Source organism: Procambarus clarkii, chromosome 52 (assembly GCF_040958095.1).
Source record: "Procambarus clarkii isolate CNS0578487 chromosome 52, FALCON_Pclarkii_2.0, whole genome shotgun sequence".
NCBI classification, from domain to species: Eukaryota; Metazoa; Arthropoda; class Malacostraca; order Decapoda; family Cambaridae; genus Procambarus; species Procambarus clarkii.
Window position 1 is genome coordinate 25,720,628 of NC_091201.1, and position 22,005 is coordinate 25,742,632.

At 42.0% G+C, this 22,005-nt stretch overlaps 1 protein-coding gene across 5 annotated transcripts in view; it reads right to left on the reverse strand.

The window, feature by feature from the left end:
• LOC123763628 (uncharacterized) overlaps positions 1–21,792 on the reverse strand; it is a 149,696-nt gene extending 127,904 nt beyond the window's left edge. For 2 of the 5 annotated variants that reach the window (XM_069304360.1, XM_069304361.1), the window contains exon 1: positions 21,055–21,792. In XM_069304360.1, coding sequence (XP_069160461.1) covers positions 21,055–21,362 — 308 coding nt within the window. In that variant the 5' untranslated portion in view covers positions 21,363–21,792. The remainder of the gene's footprint in view (positions 1–21,054) is intronic. The other 3 variants (XR_011222719.1, XR_006773469.2, XR_011222718.1) reach the window with 3 other exon arrangements.
• Between the last annotated feature and the right edge of the window lie 213 nt (positions 21,793–22,005).

The window sequence follows — 22,005 nt, forward strand, 5'->3', positions numbered from 1 at the left end:
TTGGCGCTTTCGCCTGATAGTTCACCCTTCCCTTCTCCTGATCCTGAGTACCACGTGTGTAATTTCTGAGACCAAGAACTGCGTCGTGGTCTTTCATATTGTATTACTGACGACGATGAGTCACAATAACGTGGCTGAAGATACGATGAGCAAGTCACACATCAGAAGATAAGGAGAAGACGTCATTTCGGTCCTTCCTGGACCATTCTTAAGGAGTGTGTGTGTGAGAGAGAGCAAGGAAGGCCCGTGTATTGGACAGTTCCTTCTTCTCTTCCTCACACACGACTTGATAATGGTTCAAGACGGAGCGAAACGTCGCCGTTTCTGTCTCTTCTGATGTGTAGTTTGGTCATTTACATTACTGAAATGTAATATAAATGACTCATTTTATCATGACTCATTTACTCATTTATCATTAGGACTAGAAGACCTGTCGCTATGGCGTACCTGGAGCGACAGCTTTCCTAACTTCTAACCTCATAATCCTAAAAACTCATCGTCAGAAAGCTAACCTCATAACCCAAGCAAAGTTTGATCGGATCTGATCAGATCGAATGAGGCTTGGGAAAGGATAAGATATGAATATAGGAAAATCTTGAACAAGGATTGCGATGTTAGGTAGAAATGAGGTAATTATATAGTCCCATCATATATAAAAGACCATATCATTGTCCCAACAATAATATATTAAAATAATCCCCCAAAAAAATTTTGGCCCAAAAAATAATATATTTTTGGGACAATAAATTGGTCCTAACCACTTATGCTCCCTTGGTCATTTAAGTACAGTTATACAATGATGTGTTTGTTTTTAATGTATATGTTGGGGTAAATACACATGTAGTTATGATGATATATGATGATTTTTTTTTTTGGTAAATGACTAAATTAACTAAGTGATGAATCTTGGAGTTTCCTTCTAACAAAGTTTGATTGTCAGAGTCCATCTGCTGCTCCAGGGGCTGAGGGCAGTCAGGGTGAAGGTCAGGTGAAACTAAGGGTGACTGTATCGAGCATGGAGCAGGGGGGGGGGGCGAGAGGGTGATTAACACAGCGAGGGAGGAGAGCACTTAAAGGTGATGGCGAGGCTGGGAAATGGGAGTCGGTAGGAGAGGGGGATAGAAGAGATGGAAGGAGGAGAGAGAGAGAGAGAGAGAGAAGGTAGATGCAAGAGAGGTAGAGAGAGAAAAAGGGCAAGAGAGAGAGAGAGAGCTGAACTGACTGTGCGGAATTTTGACTGTAGAGAGGTTGTGATAAGTAGCATAAACAGTCAGGCAGAGACAGACACAAACACATATACAAACGGAGCCACACAGGCAAAATGAAAGGGATTTAATAAACCAAATGGACGAACATATGAAACATGAAGGGATATATGAGAGAGATCAAGATACCAGGAACAGCGAAACAGACTAACGAAAATAGAGCAAAACACTCACAGACAGACAGACACAGACAGACACAGAGGAATAGAGTAGCAGTTTAAAACCGACAGACAGACAGACACAGTGGAATAGAGTAGCAGTTTAAAACCGACAGACAGACAGACACAGTGGAATAGAGTAGCAGTTTAAAACCGACAGACAGACAGACACAGTGGAACAGAGTAGCAGTTTAAAACCGACAGACAGACAGACACAGTGGAATAGAGTAGCAGTTTAAAACCGACAGACAGACAGACACAGTGGAATAGAGTAGCAGTTTAAAACCGACAGACAGACAGACACAGTGGAATAGAGTAGCAGTTTAAAACCGACAGACAGACAGACACAGTGGAATAGAGTAGCAGTTTAAAACCGACAGACAGACAGACACAGTGGAATAGAGTAGCAGTTTAAAACCGACAGACAGACACAGTGGAATAGAGTAGCAGTTTAAAACCGACAGACAGACAGACACAGACAGACACAGAGGAATGGAGTAGCAGTTTAAAACCGACAGACAGACAGACACAGAGGAATGGAGTAGCAGTTTAAAACCGACAGACAGACAGACACAGACAGACACAGAGGAATAGAGTAGCAGTTTAAAACCGACAGACAGACAGACACAGACAGACACAGAGGAATAGAGTAGCAGTTTAAAACCGACAGACAGACAGACACCGACACAGACACACCGCTGCACAAATTTGAAAGGCAGGCAAGAGTAAGTGATTGAACACTATGACGCATTAGAGAATACCAAACTGACGCGAGTCAGAGAATCACAGTGAGGGGGCGAGGGATGGAAGGGAAGAATCAAGGAAAAAGCACCAAGCCATTACGACTATATAGCACTTGGAAGGAGTCAAGATAAGGATTTGAGATGAGATAGGGGTGGAAAGGAATGGTTATCATGAGGTTATCTTGAGATGATTTCGGGGCTTTAGTGTCCCCGCGGCCCGGTCCTCGACCAGGTCTCCACCCCCAGGAAGCAGCCCGTGACAGCTGACTAACACCCAGGTACCTTTTTTACTGCTAGGTAACAGGGGCATAGGGTGAAAGAAACTGCCCATTGTTTCTCGCCGGCGCCTGGGATCGAACCCAGGACCACACAATCACAAGTCCAGCGTGCTGTCCGCTCGGCCGACCGGCTCCCTTGGTGGTGCCCCAACCACTTGGACAGTCGGGGATTGAACACCGACCTGCGTGAAACGAGACCGTCACTCTACCGTCCAGCCCAAGGGATTGGGCAAGGTAGCAAGAAGTGGGATTGGTGAAGGATAACAAATGAACACCTCAAGGATCAGTGTTTGGACCCACACTATTTATCGTTTACATTACTGACCGAACTACAGAAATAGATTGTTCAGTCCCACATAACGATGTTTGTAGACGAGGAGCGTAAAGTTCTCCGAAAGGAATTAGACCAGCTGTAGATTTAGCCCGAAATATGGCTTCTGGATTTCAACACCGGCATGTGTAAGGTGATGGAAATGGGAATATGTGAGAGGGGACCAGAATTACGGTATATACTGCTACAGGCTGCTTCCTGAGGATAGGTATGTGTGTATTAGAGATAAATATATGTAGTAGTCATAATAGAGGAAAAATAGATTGGTTAGCAAGGCAGGGGTCCAAGAGCTAATAGCTCGATTCTGCAGACACAAATAGTACACACACACACACACACACACACACAAACACACACACACACACACACACACACACACACACACACACACACACACACACACACACACACACACACACACGTCACCATACATCCGTGTATAGGTACCATCCCCCACAATCATCAGCCAGTTGCCTCATCTCGTATTTCCTACAATTTCTCGACTAAACAGCGAAGACCTTGTGTGGTTACCCCGAATTGCCCCTTCTGATTGAATAGGTACTGGATTAATGATCATGATTATAATGATTATAATGATAATAATGATTATGATTAATGATCATAAAACAATCTAAAATGTACATAAAGCATTATGCTACGAGAGAGAGAGAGAGAGAGAGAGAGAGAGAGAGAGAGAGAGAGAGAGAGAGAGAGAGAGAGAGAGGAGCGAGTGGTAAGGCTGTAGGGGTCAGTAATCTGTATGATTGCCGCTAAATCCCATGCTTACGGCATCGTGCACTAAGCTCTTGGGTCCCCTCTCCGTTCCCCCCTCTTCCCTTCCCCCTTCTGTCCCTCCCTTCCACCTCTTCTGTCCCACTGACGGCTGCATTTGCTGCCCTGCATAGCTTGCTGCCTTTCCGCAGCTTCCCCTTTCCCCCCTTACCATTGTTCTAGCAGCTGCATAGCTTCCCATACCTTACCCCTATCCTCACACCTGCGTAGCCGACTCTCTCTGCATTCTCCTGCCCCAAACCTCTGCATTGTTGCCTCTGCTTGCCTTTGGGCCTCTCTCCCTTACCCCCAGCAACCCATACGCCTGCATTGTTGCCTCTGCTTACCTATGGGCTCCCCACACCAACCTAGCTTCAGTTAGCTCCGATTTACAGGATTTTTTGGCTAGAACAGCAGTCGGATCAGCTGCGCCTGCGTTAGTGTGTCTGCAGCTGCGCCTGTGTTAGTGTGTCTGCAGCTGCGCCTGCGTTAGTGTGTCTGCAGCTGCGCCTGCGTTAGTGTGTCTGCAGCTGCGCCTGCGTTAGTGTGTCTGCAGCTGCGCCTGCGTTAGTGTGTCTGCAGCTGCGCCTGTGTTAGTGTGTCTGCAGTTGCGCCTGCTCTTATTTTGTATAGCCCGTTTTACGTGCTCTATAACAGTATAGCTAATATTGAGCTCTGAACAGAAGAACATATATTACTGGCTCTATGAACATTACAGCAGATATTACTGGCTCTATGAACATTACAGCAGATATTACTAGCTTTATGAACTCACTTGCAGATATTACTTGCTATATCAGCCATTAGTTAATCTATTAAAAATTATAGCAAGGGGGCTAAATCACCAATCTAGCAGCCTCCTAAATACCAGTGAGGTTTTCGCATGTCTATATTACTCACGGTATCTATTAGTATGTCTATATTACTCAGTATCTATTAGTATGTCTATATTACTCACAGTCTCCATATTACTCACAACATTTATTAGTATGGACATAATAAGGGGGAGGGAATATAGTTTTACATCTATTTAATTTCAATGAGGTTGAATAATATCAGTGAAGAATGTGAATAAAGTTAACGATGAATATCTTGACCCTTCCACTACACATCCCCCATCCCCCCCTTCCATTCCTTTCCACTCCCCCTCCCCTTTCCCACTTTTAAGTCAACAACATGGGCAGTCTGCCGCTGAATTGGAAGATTTTACTGGCATGTCCAACAAGACCAATCTCTCCTTGTGTTTGAATAGGAGTGGCTGACCTTATTGAATTACACGTGAAGTCAAAAAAAAATAAACCTTCTTCTTCCAGCCTTTCATAATTAGATCAAAAATGTAACTCAAGGGGGCCAGGGGTAACGACCCCTGAAGGTCTGAAAGGGGGCTGGCCATCTGTCAGCGGACACCGGCTGTGTCTTCACCTGTCCATCATCACTACTACCTACTACTACTACGATTACTACTACTATATACCCCCATTCAAGGTCAACATTAATGCCAGAGTCTCTATCACCACAAGTGACACTACAAACAGTCACCAGATAAACGTCTTTCACCAGAAAGATCGAAAAATTGGACCTCACCCTCTGGAGAAAGAAGAAATAGAGAGGACATGATTGCGTCATACAAAATTCAAGGACAAATTTACCCAGTCGGCAAAGGAGCAATATTCTAAGTGAGGGATAGCGGAACGATTGGAAACTAAAAGAGACGAAAAATGAGTAAGACTCTTAAAGAGTCGTAAATAAATGGAAAGGACTAGATGGTAAATGTAAATAAGAGAGAAATAAAATATCATTGTAAAAAATTATTAATAACTACAAAAACTTGGGGCTTAACTGAAGGTCGACTCTGCAAGTATATGTAGAATAGTTCAAGTGAGTATAAAACACACACACACACACACACACACACACACACACACACACACACACACACACACACACACACACACACACACACACACACACACACACACACACACATATACACACCAGCTAATCTACAAGCTAATTTGTACATGACCAAAGCTCCAAAGCTCAACCCCAGCAAGCACAACTAGGTAAGTACACACAAATACACACACACACACACACACACACACACACACACACACACACACACACACACACACACACACACACACACACACACACACACACACACACACTAAAAAAAACGAGTTTACCCAAGTTTTGGTTTTGGGTTCCAGGCGTCCTTGGAAGATGGGCTTTCAGCAAATTACCTAGAGGCTATTCCGGTAAATTCTGTGAGCGAGTCTCCTTACCTGAAGGGGGCGACCAAGATGAAGAAAATAGTTTTTCTTCTACAGTTATTTTCAATAAAGAAACTCGAGAAGAGACTATAAACAGAGCCTTAATGGGGTATCTCAATTTCGATTCTTGGTAGAGTGTCTTTTGTGTGGCTGTGTGTGTGTGTGTGTGTGTGTGTGTGTGTGTGTGTGTGTGTGTGGGCTGGAGAGTAGAGTGGAACCCAAGACACTGTTTTTGTCATAGCCACCACAGAGCAAACACACACACACACACACACACACACACACACACACGCACACACACACACACACACACACACACACACACACACACACACACACACACACACACACACACACACACACAGACACACACACACACACACACAGCAAATTACTTTTTGGTCCCTAGGCGGAACCAAAGAGCGAGAGCTCAATCCCCGCAAGCACAATTAGGTGAGTACACACACACTACACATGCACACTCAATTTCTCTCTCAATCCTTCATCTTCCACCCCTCTTCACTTTTCTGCCCCATGACCCCTTTCTCCACCCCTCCTTATCTCCACTTTCACTTTCAATTCATGCACTTTGCATCCCCTTCCACTACAAAGAAATGGGATCCCATTCCACTTTACGAAGGATAAGATCAAGAAAACGACTCTCAAAGCATGAAACACAAATGCTGATAAAAGTCTCTAACAAATTAGTTGAAGGAGAGAATAGATGTGAGTTTCAGCTTTTTGGGGGTCCCGTGTCTCACAGCTCAATCGAGTAACATGCAAGTTCCTGAGTAATTTTTGGACTTATGAGGTATTTTGTGTACCTGGTGTTCTTTTGTGACTTTTGTACCTACTAGGGACGTACTTAGTGTGATATCCAACTTCCAGATCAATTTCTTTTATTGATCCGAGAGACTGATCAATGTCGATTCTCAATCGACTTGAGAATGGTCCAGGACGAACCGAAACGTCGTTGTCCCTTCACCTTCTAGTGTGTGGTTTGGTCAACTTCAGAGAGACTGTTGTTTCTTTCCGTGGAATATCTGCTTGCCTACAAATTTTCCAGTAATTGCTCATGTTACTGATTTGATTTTTATTGATAAAAGAAACCAGCATGACTGGTTTCACTAGACCCTCATAACCGTTTCATTCAAGTGATAAATTCATTGTCAAGTTCATCTCTAAATCCTTTAACTCCATCTTGGTCGATAAGTTTTTCCATCAGGTGGTTCAGTTGGCATTACCTTCTCTCATCTATTTTCCGTCTCTATAGCCTTACATTTAATTGAATTGAAGTCCAGTAGCCATTTGTTAGACCACTTCTGCAGTTTGGTCAAGTCATGTAGCATCTTGCAAATCATCATCTGTCCTTTTTCTCTTCATCTCTTTCCCGTCATCTGTAAGCAATGGTAGGAATAAGTTTATTTACCCACGTAAATCGTTTACATATATCAGGAATAGTGTGGACCAGTGAACTGATTGTTAATTATGTTAGGATTTAGGCCTATGACCTAAATTGGAACTGATTACCCTATTCCTGGAAACTGTCTCTAGAACAGAATCCGCTCGGGGTTTTACATCCAGGTGCTATTTGTTTCTAGGGGGCACAATGTTCTCGCTGATACAGAGATCATTGCCTCTTGTGGGAATTTTTGGGGCTATGATTCTCTGTGTCTGAAGTGTTCTGGGTAAAGATTATGCAAATTTCTATGTTGGTCCCTTCGTCTTCAGCACATTACCTCTTTGACATGTGACAGAAAGTCAGTTTGTGAGGTATTCTGAAACCTCTTTTCCTCCCTTATATCAAGTTCTGATTCCTTGTAATTTCTTAATAGGTATATTTTTCTCATCACATGCATTCTAAAAATTAGATAAATGGGATTATATCATTAAAGTGACCTGTTTTTATGTCATATTTTAGGGGGGATATTCTAATTAATCAATACAATGAATTACTTGAATCTCCATGCAGCTTTGATATCTCCAAGCTTAGGCATCAGGGCATACCTTACCGATATCTTGCGATGATTTCGAGGCTCAACGTCCCCGCGGCCCGGTCCTCGACCAGGCCTCCAAGAGGGTGCCTACCATCTATCAGCATTCAGCAAGCCTTCTGTGTACTGACAATCATTCCAATAGTTTTTTCAAGGCAATAGATCTTTCCTTCCTGATTGCTTTCTTCGTTCAATAACATCGTCCTGAGAGGAAGTTATGCTACATTCCACTAAAGTTAATTCATTAAACGGAACACAGGAATTAGCTTTATGTTTCTTGGTACTAATCTTTTCCGTTTCTTGCCCTTCGTAGTGGAGGGGTCTCATTGTGATCTTTATAGTGTGTGTGTGTGTGTGTGTGTGTGTGTGTGTGTGTGTGTGTGTGTGTGTGTGTGTGTGTGTGTGTGTGTGTGTGTGTGTGTGTGTGTCTGTGTGTGTGTGTGTGTGTGTGTGTGTGTGTGTGTGTGTGTGTGTGTGTGTGTGTCTGTGTGTGTGTGTGTGTGTGTGTATGTGTGTGTGTGTGTGTGTGTGTGTTTGCTTACTATTTGTATCTGAAGAATCGAGCGTTTAGCTCTTGGACCCCGGCTTTCTAACCAATATATTTTTCCTCAATTATGTCTACTACACCATTTATTCTAACACACACACACACACGAACACACACACACACACACACACACACACACACACACACACACACACACACACACACACACACACACACACACACACACACACACACACACACAAACACACACACACACACATACACACACACATCCCCAGAAAGCAGCCCGTAGCAGCCGTCTAACTCCCAGGTACCTATTTACTTCTAGGTGAACAATCGCACTAGGGTGAAGGAAACTGTCCATTTGCTTCTCTCAGGGATCAAACCCGAGCCCTTAAGACTACGACCCCAGAACGCTGTCCACTCAACCGCAAGCCCTCCTTCCCCCCAAGCGAATGGAACAACCCAAGGAAAGTAAATGTAAATATGGAGAAATCAAAGCTTACGTGAATGACTAAGCATTTAAGAGAACCAATAAGGCGTAGATCACGCTTCTTAAAGAAACCAGGAGTGAGAAGAAACTCCTGAGTACTATGTACACTGTATACAATTACAGGGAGAACGCAAGAGAAATGTCAGTTGAGTCGACATAACAATTTCTAAATAACTCGTGGAATTGGTGAAGTAGAAATGTGTAAAATCCAATATTTAAGTTGTGAAAACCTGCAGAAGACAATATTTAAGTCGTAAAAACTTGCAGAAGCTAATATTTTGGTAGAAAAAAGCCAGCCGAAGTCAATGTTTAAGTAGAGAAAACCTGCAGAAGCAATATATATAATATCTGAACTGTTTTTCATTTCACTGTTGCTCCCAACAGAATTTGTGTGGGTGTTGTTGGGGAGGGATGTTTAATATACTAAACTCCTCTAAAAGGTAAAAAAAAATTTAACCTAACTCATCATTAATGCAACTTGGTCAGCTAAACACAAATTTAGGGGGGGATTCAGTTCCTGAGCCCCATGACAAGCCTATATTGGCATGGGGTCCACTGGCATGGGGTCCACTGACATGGGGTCCATTACCACTTACATTAATGGCATGGGGTCCACTATCACTCCCATTAATGGCATGCGGTCCACTACTACTCTTATTATTGGAATGGGGTCCACCACTATTCTCCTTTTGAGGTGTGGTCCGCTACCTCTGGCATCGGGGTCCACAGGCATGGGGTCCACTGATATGGGGTCCACTACCACTCGCATGATGGATACGGGATGCATAATTCATGAACTAAACGGAGGAAAACAAAAATCCGAGCGAGAGATTAAGGAAAACATTGTCCCATTGTAGTGGACTCAGGACTGGCTTGTCGTAGCCAGTCCTGGACCCCATGCCATTCCTCGTTCTCATCCCAGTCCTCGACCCTATCCCAGTCCTCGACCCTATCCGAGTCCTTGACCCCCATCCCAGTCCTCGACCCCATCCCAGTTCTCGACCCCATCCCAGTCCTCGACATCCATCCCTTTCACAAGCTATGTAAAGAGTACTAAACATGGATGTATCGTCCAAAATCTACAAGATTTAATGCTACATGATATATGAAGAAACGCTGCCTCTGAAGACGACTGAACGCTGTCTCTTAGGAAGACTGTGAACGAGTTTTGCTAACCAACACGTGAACGCCTCTCACCACTCAGACGTTGTGGTCTACAATTATTTATGCAGCTCACAAATTAGAGACATCGTGAAGCACTAAATTCCATTTAAGGCTCCTGTTTACTGTCACGTGTGAAGACAAAACTGAAGTTCCAGCTAAAGCTATACAGCTAGTGGGAAGCAGGCTTGGTGCATTGACACAGCTAGTGGGAAGCAAGCTTGGTGCATTGACAGAGCTAGTGGAAAGCAGGCTTGGTGCATTGACAGAGCTAGTGGAAAGCAGGCTTGGTGCATTGACAGAGCTAGTGGGAAGCAAGCTTGGTGCATTTACACAGCTAGTGGAAAACAGGCTTGGTGCATTGACACAGCTAGTGGGAAGCAGGCTTGGTGCATTTACACAGCTAGTGGGGAGCAAGCTTGGTGCATTTACACAGCTAGTGGAAAACAGGCTTGGTGCATTGACACAGCTAGTGGGAAGCAGGCTTGGTGCATTGATACAGCTAGTGGGAAGCAAGCTTGGTGCATTGACACAGCCAATGGGGTAGCAAGCTTGGTGCTTTCGAGACAAACCAAGAGAGTGAACAGTAAGATTATCATAATAGAAACAGTGCTATAGGAAGCATCCTGCAGCCTCACCATCGTAACAGGGGGGATGTGGCTGATCTCTGTGTATATTACAATGTCCGCAAAATCAATACCCATCCTCCCGCCCGTCCCTCCATCCCCTACCCTCCATCCCTACTCTCCCACGAGCGCCACAACACATTCGTCCCTTAAAAAAAAATTACATTTCCAAACATGAGACATATTTAAATAACTGCTAATTACAACAGTGCAATGTCTTTTTCGCGAATCAACATGCAGAAATATGCAACATGATTAAGGAGCAAGAAAGGGATGTAGCCATGCAACCTTTGCAACTTCTTGTGCAGAAGACCAGAAACAGGAAACTAAAACTAGTTTCCACTTTTTTTTCACAATAACACAACTGTAACTTCTGTTAAGATAACTTCAGCAGAGGTTTCTAATAATGAAATAAGATTAAAATTAAATAATAAAGTAATATTAATAATAATGCACTTCCACTTCACAAAATATATATCACACATTTAATTGTGTACAAAAAAGTCAATGATGGTATTAATACAATTATTAATTGAACTAGCAATAATAATTCATATAAATTATTAATAAATTAATAAATATCAGGTCCTTAAGAAATAATAACAACTATTTAAGCTTGTAGATTAATGCTTAATATCACAAAACTGTTTTCATCAATTCTCTAGCAAAATATAAGTAACTACAAGGAACAGTACCACTTCAGGCTTTAAGTAACTTTATAGAACAGAAGCAATTCATACTTAAGTAACTATACGAAACGAGCAGTTAATTCCTCCAGCACTCAAATGTTATAAGTAATACTAAAATACAATTTGCAATAGAAAGGAACAATTTGTATCACTGTAAACATCTTCAGGAATTATATCACAGTGATTTCCACCCTATTTTTCCTATGTCAAGCCCTTCCTTCCCTTGTGAACTGTCAGAAGAACTCGATCTTCACTATATCTGTATACACTAACACATGCACAGCGGCCCCAACAATAGGAGTATTCAACTCGACAACACAGTCCCTTCAATCAGGAGAGTCGAACACGAGTCCCTTCAATCAGGAGAGTCGAACACGAGTCCCTTCAATCAGGAGAGTCGAACAGTACACAATAGAATTGAATAACACACAACAGTAGAATAACTAGTAAAATTATTCTACTAGTAGAATAGTTAATAGAATTTAACAGATACGTTTCCCAAAGATCAATAAAAATATACTACTCAAGTAATGACTTGAAACCGCCTGACGGGATGAACTCGTGGCCCCATGTTCTCACGGCCCGGTCTCTCGAACACATCTATCGTCAGATAATCAAGCGAAACGAGGAGTTTTCAGGGTATTTATCTACCATAAACAAGATGGTTTAGTTACAGGCCAGGCATACCATATTGGGTATGTTAAATTGAGTAATTATTTTGAGGATCAAAATATATAAAATACTTTGAAACCCTAAATGAAACTTCAAAAAACACAATACTGCTTCTCGATATTACTGCATACTTTCTATAGAAAATAAACAGAGGCAAGTAGGCATTTTTGCTTTGCTGTGTTCAATAAGCATTGTAGTTATAATATTAATAAAAAAATACTTCAAATTTCACAAAAATCGATTTAGCTTCCCTGCAAACTTTTCTCTCAAGAACAAACTACCAAAGTAGTATTCTGCCTTACGAACGTAAACGTATGTGACATATACAGAAATATATAATCAAAATAATTATATAATAGTAGTGAAAGTTATAATAGTAATAATATTTTATTAAAATAAACCACATTATAATAATTCCTAAATTATATTTTTTTATTTTTATTATTATTATTACAAGTTCCAGTTTGTGAACTTAGAAATAAATGTTAACAATCGACTTAAGAAACATTGTTAATATTCGATAATATTTAACATTATCATACTTATTAATCCTGGGGAAAATAATACTTCAAAAAGCTAAATTGTTTCGGACTTTGTGTAAGTTAAAATCAAGTGTCGTTATTATAACTATTAAATAATTGTTAATCATCATTTATGCTGTTTTGTTTGATGACAGCTGGACGTACAGCAGCTGGACGTACATCAGCTGGACTTACTTCAGCGGGACCTGCAACAGCTGGACCTGCAACAGCTGGACCTGCAGCAGTTGGACCTGCAACAGCTGGACCTGCAACAGCTGGACCTGCAACAGCTGGACGTACATCAGCTGGACCTACAACAGCTGGACCTACAACAGCTGGACCTGCAGCTGCTGGACCTGCAGCAGTTGGACCTGCAACAGCTGGATCTGCAACAGCTGGAACTGCAGCAGCTGGACCTGCAGCAGCTGTAACAGCTTCAGCTGGACCTGCAGCAGCTAGACCTGCAGCAGCTGGACTTGAAGCAGCTGGACCTGCAGCAGCTGGACCTGCAACAGCTGGACCTGCCGCAGCTGGACCTGAAGCAGCTGGACCTGCAGCAGCTGGACCTGCAGCAGCAGGACCTGCAACAGCTGGACCTGCAACAGCTGGACCTGCAACAGCTGGACCTGCAACAGCTGGACCTGCAACAGCTGGAACTGCAGCAGCTGTAACAGCTTCAGGTGGACCTGCAGCAGCTGTAACAGCTTCAGGTGGACCTGCAGCAGCTAGACCTGCAGCAGCTGGACCTGAAGCAGCTGGACCTGCAGCAGCGGGACCTGCAGCAGCTAGACCTGCAGCAGCTGAACCTGCAACAGCTGGACCTGCAGCAGCTGAACCTGCAACAGCTGGACCTGCAGCAGCTAGACCTGCAGCAGCTGGACCTGCAGCAGCTGGACCTGCAACAGCTGGACCTGCAACAGCTGGACCTGCAGAAGCTGGACGTGCAGCAGCTGGACCTGCAACAGCTGGACCTACATCAGCTGAACCTACAACACCTGGACCTACAACAGCTGGACCTACATCAGCTGGACTTAGCTGAAACTACAACAACTGGACCTGCAGCAGCAGTTGGACCTGCAGCAGCTGGACCTGCAGCAGTAGCTGGACCTGCAGCAGCAGCTGGACCTGCAGCAGCAGCTGGACCTGCAGTAGCAGCTGGACCTGCAGCAGTTGGACTTGCAACAGCTGGACCTACATCAACTGGAGTTACGTCAGCTGAAACTCCAACAGCTGGATCTGCAGCAGCTAGACTTGCAGCAGCTAGACCTGCAGCAGCTGGACCTGCAACAGCCGGACCTGCAGCAGCTGGACCTGGAACCTCTGGACCTACAACAGCTGGAACTGCTTCAGCTGGATGTGCAGCAGCTGGACCTGCAACAGCTGGACCTACAGCAGCTGGACCTGCAGCAGATGGACCTGCAGCAGCTGGACCTGCAGCAGCTGGACCTGCAGCAGCTGGACCTGCAGCAGCTGGACCTGCAGCAGCTGGACCTGCAGAAGCTGGACCTGCAACAGCTGAACCTACAGCAGCTGGACCTGCAGCAGCTGGACCTACAGCAGCTGGACCTGCAGCAACTGGACCTGCTCTCTCCTGCTGTAGGCTGCAGCAATATAGGTCCTCCCTTTATATAATACTGTATAAAATGTGATGTATAATACATCAGAATTGTTGTGTACAGTTTTGTCATTATTAATTTATTTACTAATTTTTTATAACTGTCATTTGTGTTATTATTATTACTGTATAATTTTTATAATTATTTTATAATAATTATTAGAATAATTAATATAATAATAATTGTTATAATGATTAATTTTATTATTTTTTTTTGTATTAGTATGAATAGTTTTTTTTACGCATTATATATAATTTTTTTTAATTTCATATTTTGAAGCTAGAAATGAGCCTCTCATCTTGAATAACTTTGATTAACTATTACTAAAGTTGTAATTATTATCATTATTATTTTTATTTTATTTTGGTAAGTAATGTTACTATTATTTTGTATTATCTTTAATTTTTAATATATTTCCAATTATGTTACATACTATATTTTATTATTTTTAATTTTTTTTAATAAAACTACATATTTTAAATAAATATTTTGCTATTTTGTGGATAATCTTCATATTGCAAAAAATTATTATATACACATTAACCATAAGAAAGCAGAATCAATAGATTCGGGCAGTTTAGTGTATTAACTTATTCTCAAAAGAATACAGAGTTGTTTTTAATTGGTAATTCAACCAGAATGCAATTTTATAAGGCTGATCTTCTCCCTCTTGGGCCCTAGTGAGTGCATATCTTCACTCTAAACACTCTGACATCAGTGTACATCAGTGTACAGTGTTACTCTGTGTACATCAGCAAAACTCAGTGTTCATATAATATAGAGGATTATATGAACAATTATTCGTTGATCAATACAGCAAGTACAGTAAACAGTCTGTTCCTACAGACTAACATAATAAAATAAATTAGTTAAAACAGCAAATACAGTAAACAGTTTGTTCCTGCAGACCACCAGAATAAACTAAATTAGTTTAAACAGCTTAAAATATGATGTTGATAATTGAAATGTTAAAATAAAATATGCAATCCAACAAATCCTGGCTCATAAGAATGAACAATAATCATGTATAATTTAACACTATTCTATGAAATAATATTGTTACTATTTTACGAATAATGCAGCATAAACATTCAATAAAGACGGATCAGGACTCATATGCAGTAATTAATCACGAGAGATTTAAGCCATACAATTGCCTAGGTTAATTTTCAGATAATTTATGTAAATCTTTTACTGAGAGAAGCATTAATTAGGTATTTAATCAGTAGGATAAGCGAGAAACTGATTGGTGTAGAGAGCAATCTAATGCCACCTTTTGCACATGTGATATTATCTCATTTTGTTTATGGTGCTTAGTCTGTCAGGTCTGATATATATATATATATATATATATATATATATATATATATATATATATATATATATATATATATATATATATATATATATATATAATATATAATATTCATCAAAGCTAGCTATCTTGCTCTGATGAAGGCGAATTCTGCCGAAAACTTGTTTAGCATTCTTTAATTCTTCAAGTGTAAGTTTTTTTCATACTTGGATCAGTGTTTGTGTAATCCTTGTTTCATATGTATATAAATAAATGCAAAAGATAAATATACATTATATGATATATAAATATTATATAGTTAAATATATATAATATAAATATAATATGTATATTAATATATACAATATGAATATAAATATATAATATGTATAAGTAGAGAGAGAGAGAGAATAAATAAATATATATTATATATAAATATATGTATTGTATATATATAAATATATCATATTTTTATATATACTATATATTTATATATATATAAAAATATATATGTATATATAAAGTTATGAGAAAGACTTATAGGACTGAAGAGTAAATTCTTCTTGATGAAAGTCACACGAGAAGGCTCTGCCTGGTTGACGAACGTCTTATGAGACTGAAGAGACATCTTCGATTCAGAAAGTCCAATGAACCTAATATAAGACTTGTATTACCAAGGCTAACATAAGGCCAATGGTTAAAACCTGTACATTTACCCTTTTACGTAACCTCGGGCAAAGTCTGGATAATGAAGGTTATATGACACATAAACGGATGTCTGAATGATTAGAATCTATAAATAATTTTAAGTGACTTGGCAAATATAAATCTTATTGGCATGATAAGACTTGAGACTAAAATTAGCCAAGCATGAACAAGTTGTAGAGAGTTGAAATGAAAATTAACTGATTATGAGTAGACAATTCTTATTACTGGACGTCGTGTTCCTGCTGATTGGCTGAATAAACTAGTCAAAACAGCTACTAATATGTTGACCAGACCACACACTAGAAATTGAAGGGACGACGACGTTTCGGTCCGTCCTGGACCATTCTCAAGTCGATTGTCAATCAAGACAATCGACTTGAGAATGGTCCAGGACGGACCGAAACGTCGTCGTCCCTTCAATTTCTAGTGTGTGGTCTGGTCAACATACTTCAGCCACGTTATTGTGACTCATCGCCTGCAGCTACTAATATGGTGTTGATAATGGAAATGTTAAGATTATATAGGGTTAACCACCCAAATCATAGCTGATAAGGTAGAAAAATAATCAGTAATTATAGTAATTTAACTTATCTTCCCCCCCCCCCCCACCTTGGCTTCTTTGTAAACAATGTTCAGGAATGAGCCATGCCTGAAGTTATGTAACTTTACAACCACTCCGGTTGTAACGACACTAGAGATATGAATTAAAGTCGTTGATGTGTGAAAATAAAATACTATAATATATTACAAATATTAAGTCAAAATCGATGAAACGGTAAAATATGAACATTTGCTAATAATAAAATATAATAAAAATTCAAAATATTTGGCAACTTTAACGACGAAACTGATGTTAGAATTATCATAATTTTTAATCAATTAATAATAATTTTAAAAGAAAGTGAAGAAATGGCAAAGAAAAAAATAACAGATGGAGAGGAATCAGAAAATAATGCTCGAAATAATAAGAAGAAGAAGAATTATAACAATAATGGACTGTTGTAACCAACACAACAAAATGCAACAAAGTAACAATAGAGTAAGTAAAATATACAAATAATCACACAAAGAAGTGAAACTAAAAACCACTAAACATTATACGTTGAACCTTATAATAGTGAGCTTCAATAATACTTATAATACCTTATAATACAGTGACTGCCAGCAGTCAACAGTTAGGCTATTAGGGCTGACCTTACAATTTTGTTGCATGATGCGCCTCTCGCCTACTGCCTCTATGACAGCTCTGCTCTGGCAAGCCTTTTACGTTTTGCAAAACAAAGTGCGGGTAATAGAGTTGGGGAGTAGTACATATTGTTAGAATTATAACCTGATGCTATTTAGGTTTCCTTTTGATAGGACAAGAAAGGTTGAGAGAGATTGTGAGTAGCGCTGATTTTTTTTCTCTCCGCTCTCTGTTCTCCTATGGTTAATCCTCGTGTCTAAAGGGATTGTTAGGAGAGATTATTTACAATCATTGTGCTTGCCTTCGGCGGCCCTGTGTCTCGTGGTTGTGTAATTAACTGTTCTTTTGACCCCCAGGCAATTCAGAGGTGTGATATGTGTGTGTGTGTGGTATATGTATGTGTGTGTGTGTGTACCCACGGTGGGGGGACGGGTGTATGTATGTGTGTAGTTTAGTGTGGCCACCAGCTTCGTGTTAGCCGCGCTTCAAGCACGCCTCTCACGCCTGTACCAAGTCATGCTTCCTATTTATTAATTCCGAAATATCTGCTTTGTGAGGGGAAGAACGCTGGCGCACCGCCGCCACGGCGATTGATGATACAACGCCCAATTCTGCTGTCTTCTTGCAAGCTTAGTCCCCTCAACAGTCAACACGCACTAAATTTTACACCGAGAAACGAAATTTTAAGCATAGGTGATATTGTAAATTGGTCATACCAGATAATCTAAAACATTTTTGGTTATCTGCTGCCATTTCCGGCAAATACTGCTGGATGCTGAGCCACGTCACCAAGGAAACAGCCCAGCGATATATATATAACATATAATATAGATAGTACCACAGGCCCACCCCTCAGACCTGTCTTGATCCAATGTGTTACAAAAACTCCTTTCTAAAGAGAAAAAAAAATCAGTGACACATTCACCCCCTTTGGCATTTGCTGAAATTATCTATGAACAAAATTATTATATTCAAAATTAAGTCTCATGATGCAAAAAGCGTGTGTCCTGGGTAGAGGTCATATGGCAAACGGCATTGTTTAGCTCTGGTAACTGCTCACGCGGAGGAAATTCGCCATAGATGACGTAGATTGTAATTAACCGGTCTGCCTTATGGAGTTAATTGTGAGGTAGAGAGGTTTACCGCCCGCCGGCTTATTATTTGCGTCTCTTAAAGGGAAGGTGTGTGTAGGTTCCCTCCGTTCAAGTATCTGCTACAGGGAGTAGTATATATATATATATATATATATATATATATATATATATATATATATATATATATATATATATATATATATATATATACATTATGTGGACTTTTTATTATCTTTTTTATCTTATTTTCATAGTAATTGATAAATACATTTAAACATAACATATAACCATCATTATTGATGATCACATTTTACTTCTAAATCATCGTAATAGTTCCAAGTAAAATACCGCTTTCAGCGATCCTGACAACTAGAACCAAACAATATATTACTCCCCACATGACGACGACAACAAAAAATATGCTTGTGGACCTGCTTGCACCCCCCTCCCCCCACCCCACCCTTCGATGAGCGAGTGTGATTTAAATATATTGACACAAGCACGATTGACCCCTTCATCCCTTCCCCCCCCCCCCTCTCTCTCTCTCTCTCTCTCTCTCTCTCTCTCTCTCTCTCTCTCTCTCTCTCTCTCTCTCTCTCTCTCTCTCTCTCTCTCTCTCTCTCTCTCTCTCAACAACCAAGGGTGCGTGCAAGCAATGAGAAGCGCGTGTGTAGGTTTTGTCATCCCCCTGACTACTCTTTTCCCCCCCTTCCCCTTCCCCTAACCCCTGGCTTTACGCTGCAGGTCCCTTGTACAGGGATCGATACTACATGGGACAGGTACACACACACATATTTACATATATATATATATATATATATATATATATATATATATATATATATATATATATATATATATATATATATATATATATGTGTGTGTGTGTGTGTGATTTAGAATATATATTTTCTAAATTCTAAGTTCCTGGTCCTGGCATGCAGCTCTCTCATAGACAGGTGATGCAATACTTGATGTGATTATTTCATGACCAAGTGTAATGTGAGGCTCGTATAATTCTGGCTGGTGGCTATCTTGTGCCTGAGTATATATAGAGAGCTGTGAAGGGGGGGGGGGAGGAGGATATCACTTGGCTTTTGTCAAACCCTCCTCGCCTCGTTCATGTCAATACGTCATGAGCTGGGATAATGCCTACATTCTAACAGTTCCGTATACTTCAGAGTCTGGAATAAGCTATTTTTTTTAAAGTAATGATTTCATACACACAAAAGGAAATGGACTGAAATTTCTGTTACTGTTGTCTAAAATTGTAGTAATTAGGATGTATACGAGATGGCGATTTGTGTACTTTGGCGAATACTGATGACAGTCAGAGTACCGGAGGAGGGTGGAAACAGGTTGTTACAGTGGCTACGACTACTAGGAATTCACCAACGGCTCTGTAGATGACTGTATGATGATCTGTCTCTCTGTCTAGGCAGTTCCTTTCCCCCGTCGCACCTTGCAATAATGAAGGATACATGTCAAGTCGATATATGAGTTTACGATCAGAGCTTCGTGGAGAATAATGGAGAGATAAAAACACGAATATGAATAGGCACGAAACAGCAGGTTATAGGAGGGGGGGGATTGTGAGGGAGGGGGAAGGGGGAGGGGGGTATATAGAACATCAAGTAGGGGGTTATTTGAAGGAGGAAGGGGTGAGGGAATGGGGAAAGATTGGTTTGGAGAATAAAAATGATAACAGCGATTGTTATTTTTGATGCTAAATGTCTTGTGTGTGTTGTTACAAGTCACGTGGGGGTAGGAAAACAGTACACACGAGGATTTTACTGCTTCCTGTGTGTGATTTTATCCAGTCCTGATACGGGGACTAAGGGTCAAAGGTCAGTGTTGACGGGTCAGGGCTATGGATTTATTTTTAGAATTCTTGTTATTATTATTTTTCTGCTCAAAATAAATACAGTATTATTCATCCTTTTTCTTATATAACTTCTACCCATTATAGCAATGTCGGCCATGATAAGGTAATTGCAGCGAAGAGCTATGATGACTTTAAACCAGTAAAACAATAATTACAAGTTTTATCCATGTCTTGGCCAGGTGTAGCTGGCTTTGTTTACATAAGGTGGTAGTCCCAGGGCTATGCTAAAGACGGTATTGCTATGCATTGGCTATGCTGAAGGCGGCTGTGCCGTACTGGGTAGTGCCAAGATGCCTAGAGGGCTACATAACCACGTGCTTATGTGTGGCATTACTGAAGAATACCAGGAGGGCCTCAGGATGAGTTAGCAAATTGTGAATCTTGTGAGTGGCTTAGCCACAGCATCTTTACGGCATATTTTATATATGGGATAATTTGAGGATGCTTATAATACTACTAACTACAACTCTTGATATTTACAAGAGGCTGAGAGCCCGTGGGGGAAAGTCGCGGTTGCACTCACAAATTGCACTCAATTTGTGAGTGCAATATCTGTGGGCGTGATACCCGGATACATGCTATGGGGTATTGTGACGTCTGACCCATTCTCGCTGCGCAAACATTAGGGGTGGGTAATGCTTTTAGGGGGAGGGGGAGGTGGGGGGGGGGGAGGGGGCAGGCAGGCAGCAAGCAAGGGTGCAACACAATGGGTTGGGTTGCAACCCACACACACACACACACGCACACGCACGCACCCTGTGACCCACCACACACGCGCCACTCACCTGAGACGGATGAACGTGGTCAGGAGGTGACGGATGACGTTGTCAGCATGGCCAAGGGCGTGATGAGAGGCGGCGACAACGACGGCGACGGACGTCGACAGGACGACGGGTCGGGCAGAACTGGTAGGGCACACGTCTCTCACCGCGCCCCCATGCCCACCGTGTTGTTGTTGTTTTTTTTGGGGTCCGTGTGTTGTTGTGTGTCGGAGGCGCGTGAGAGAGACGGGGTCGTATCCCGCCGCTGCCGCCGCGACAATTCCCGCCTCTACGGCCGCCGCAGCTGGCCGCCTCGACCCCAGTTTTTGCATACCAGCATATGTTGAGCCTTTCAATACACTGCCATGACGAGGCTCAATTGATCGGGCAAAAACCGAGCCTTAATCAGCGCGTGGACCAGAAAAAAAAAGGTGAGGTACCGGGTTGAGAGGGGCCCCACACTCACCTCGCGACCCCCAGCGAGGGTCCCTCCGTCAGTAGCGCGACTTCCTTCCTCCCCCCCCCTTCTCCCCCCCCCCTCTCCGTCAGTAGTGCGAGGTGGCCCCGGCCGCGCCACTACCGCGAGTGACACCTAGATGCTCCTGCACCCACCCAGCTCCGACTAATTACTGGTACAATGCGCTAATCTCCTTACTGCGTTAATTGCCTACATTCTCCTTATAATTAAGACGGCGACGAATGGCGCGGCATCTGGTGGTTGCAGCGGGAACTAGCGGCGTTGCATCAATAATCCATTCAGCGTGGCGGTATCAAATCTCCGACGGGTTGCCATGGCGACGGTTGCCGGGGCGACCCTATGCCGCCGTCGCCGCCACTCTTGCCGGCAGTGCCGCTACGTCGCCACCGTCAGGGAGGCCGACGGCGTCGCCACTCCGTCGGTGTGGGTCGGGCGGCAGCGGCGGCTCTGCCCCTACGCGGGGGGCGGGGGGGAAGGAATTGAAGGATAAGGGGGGG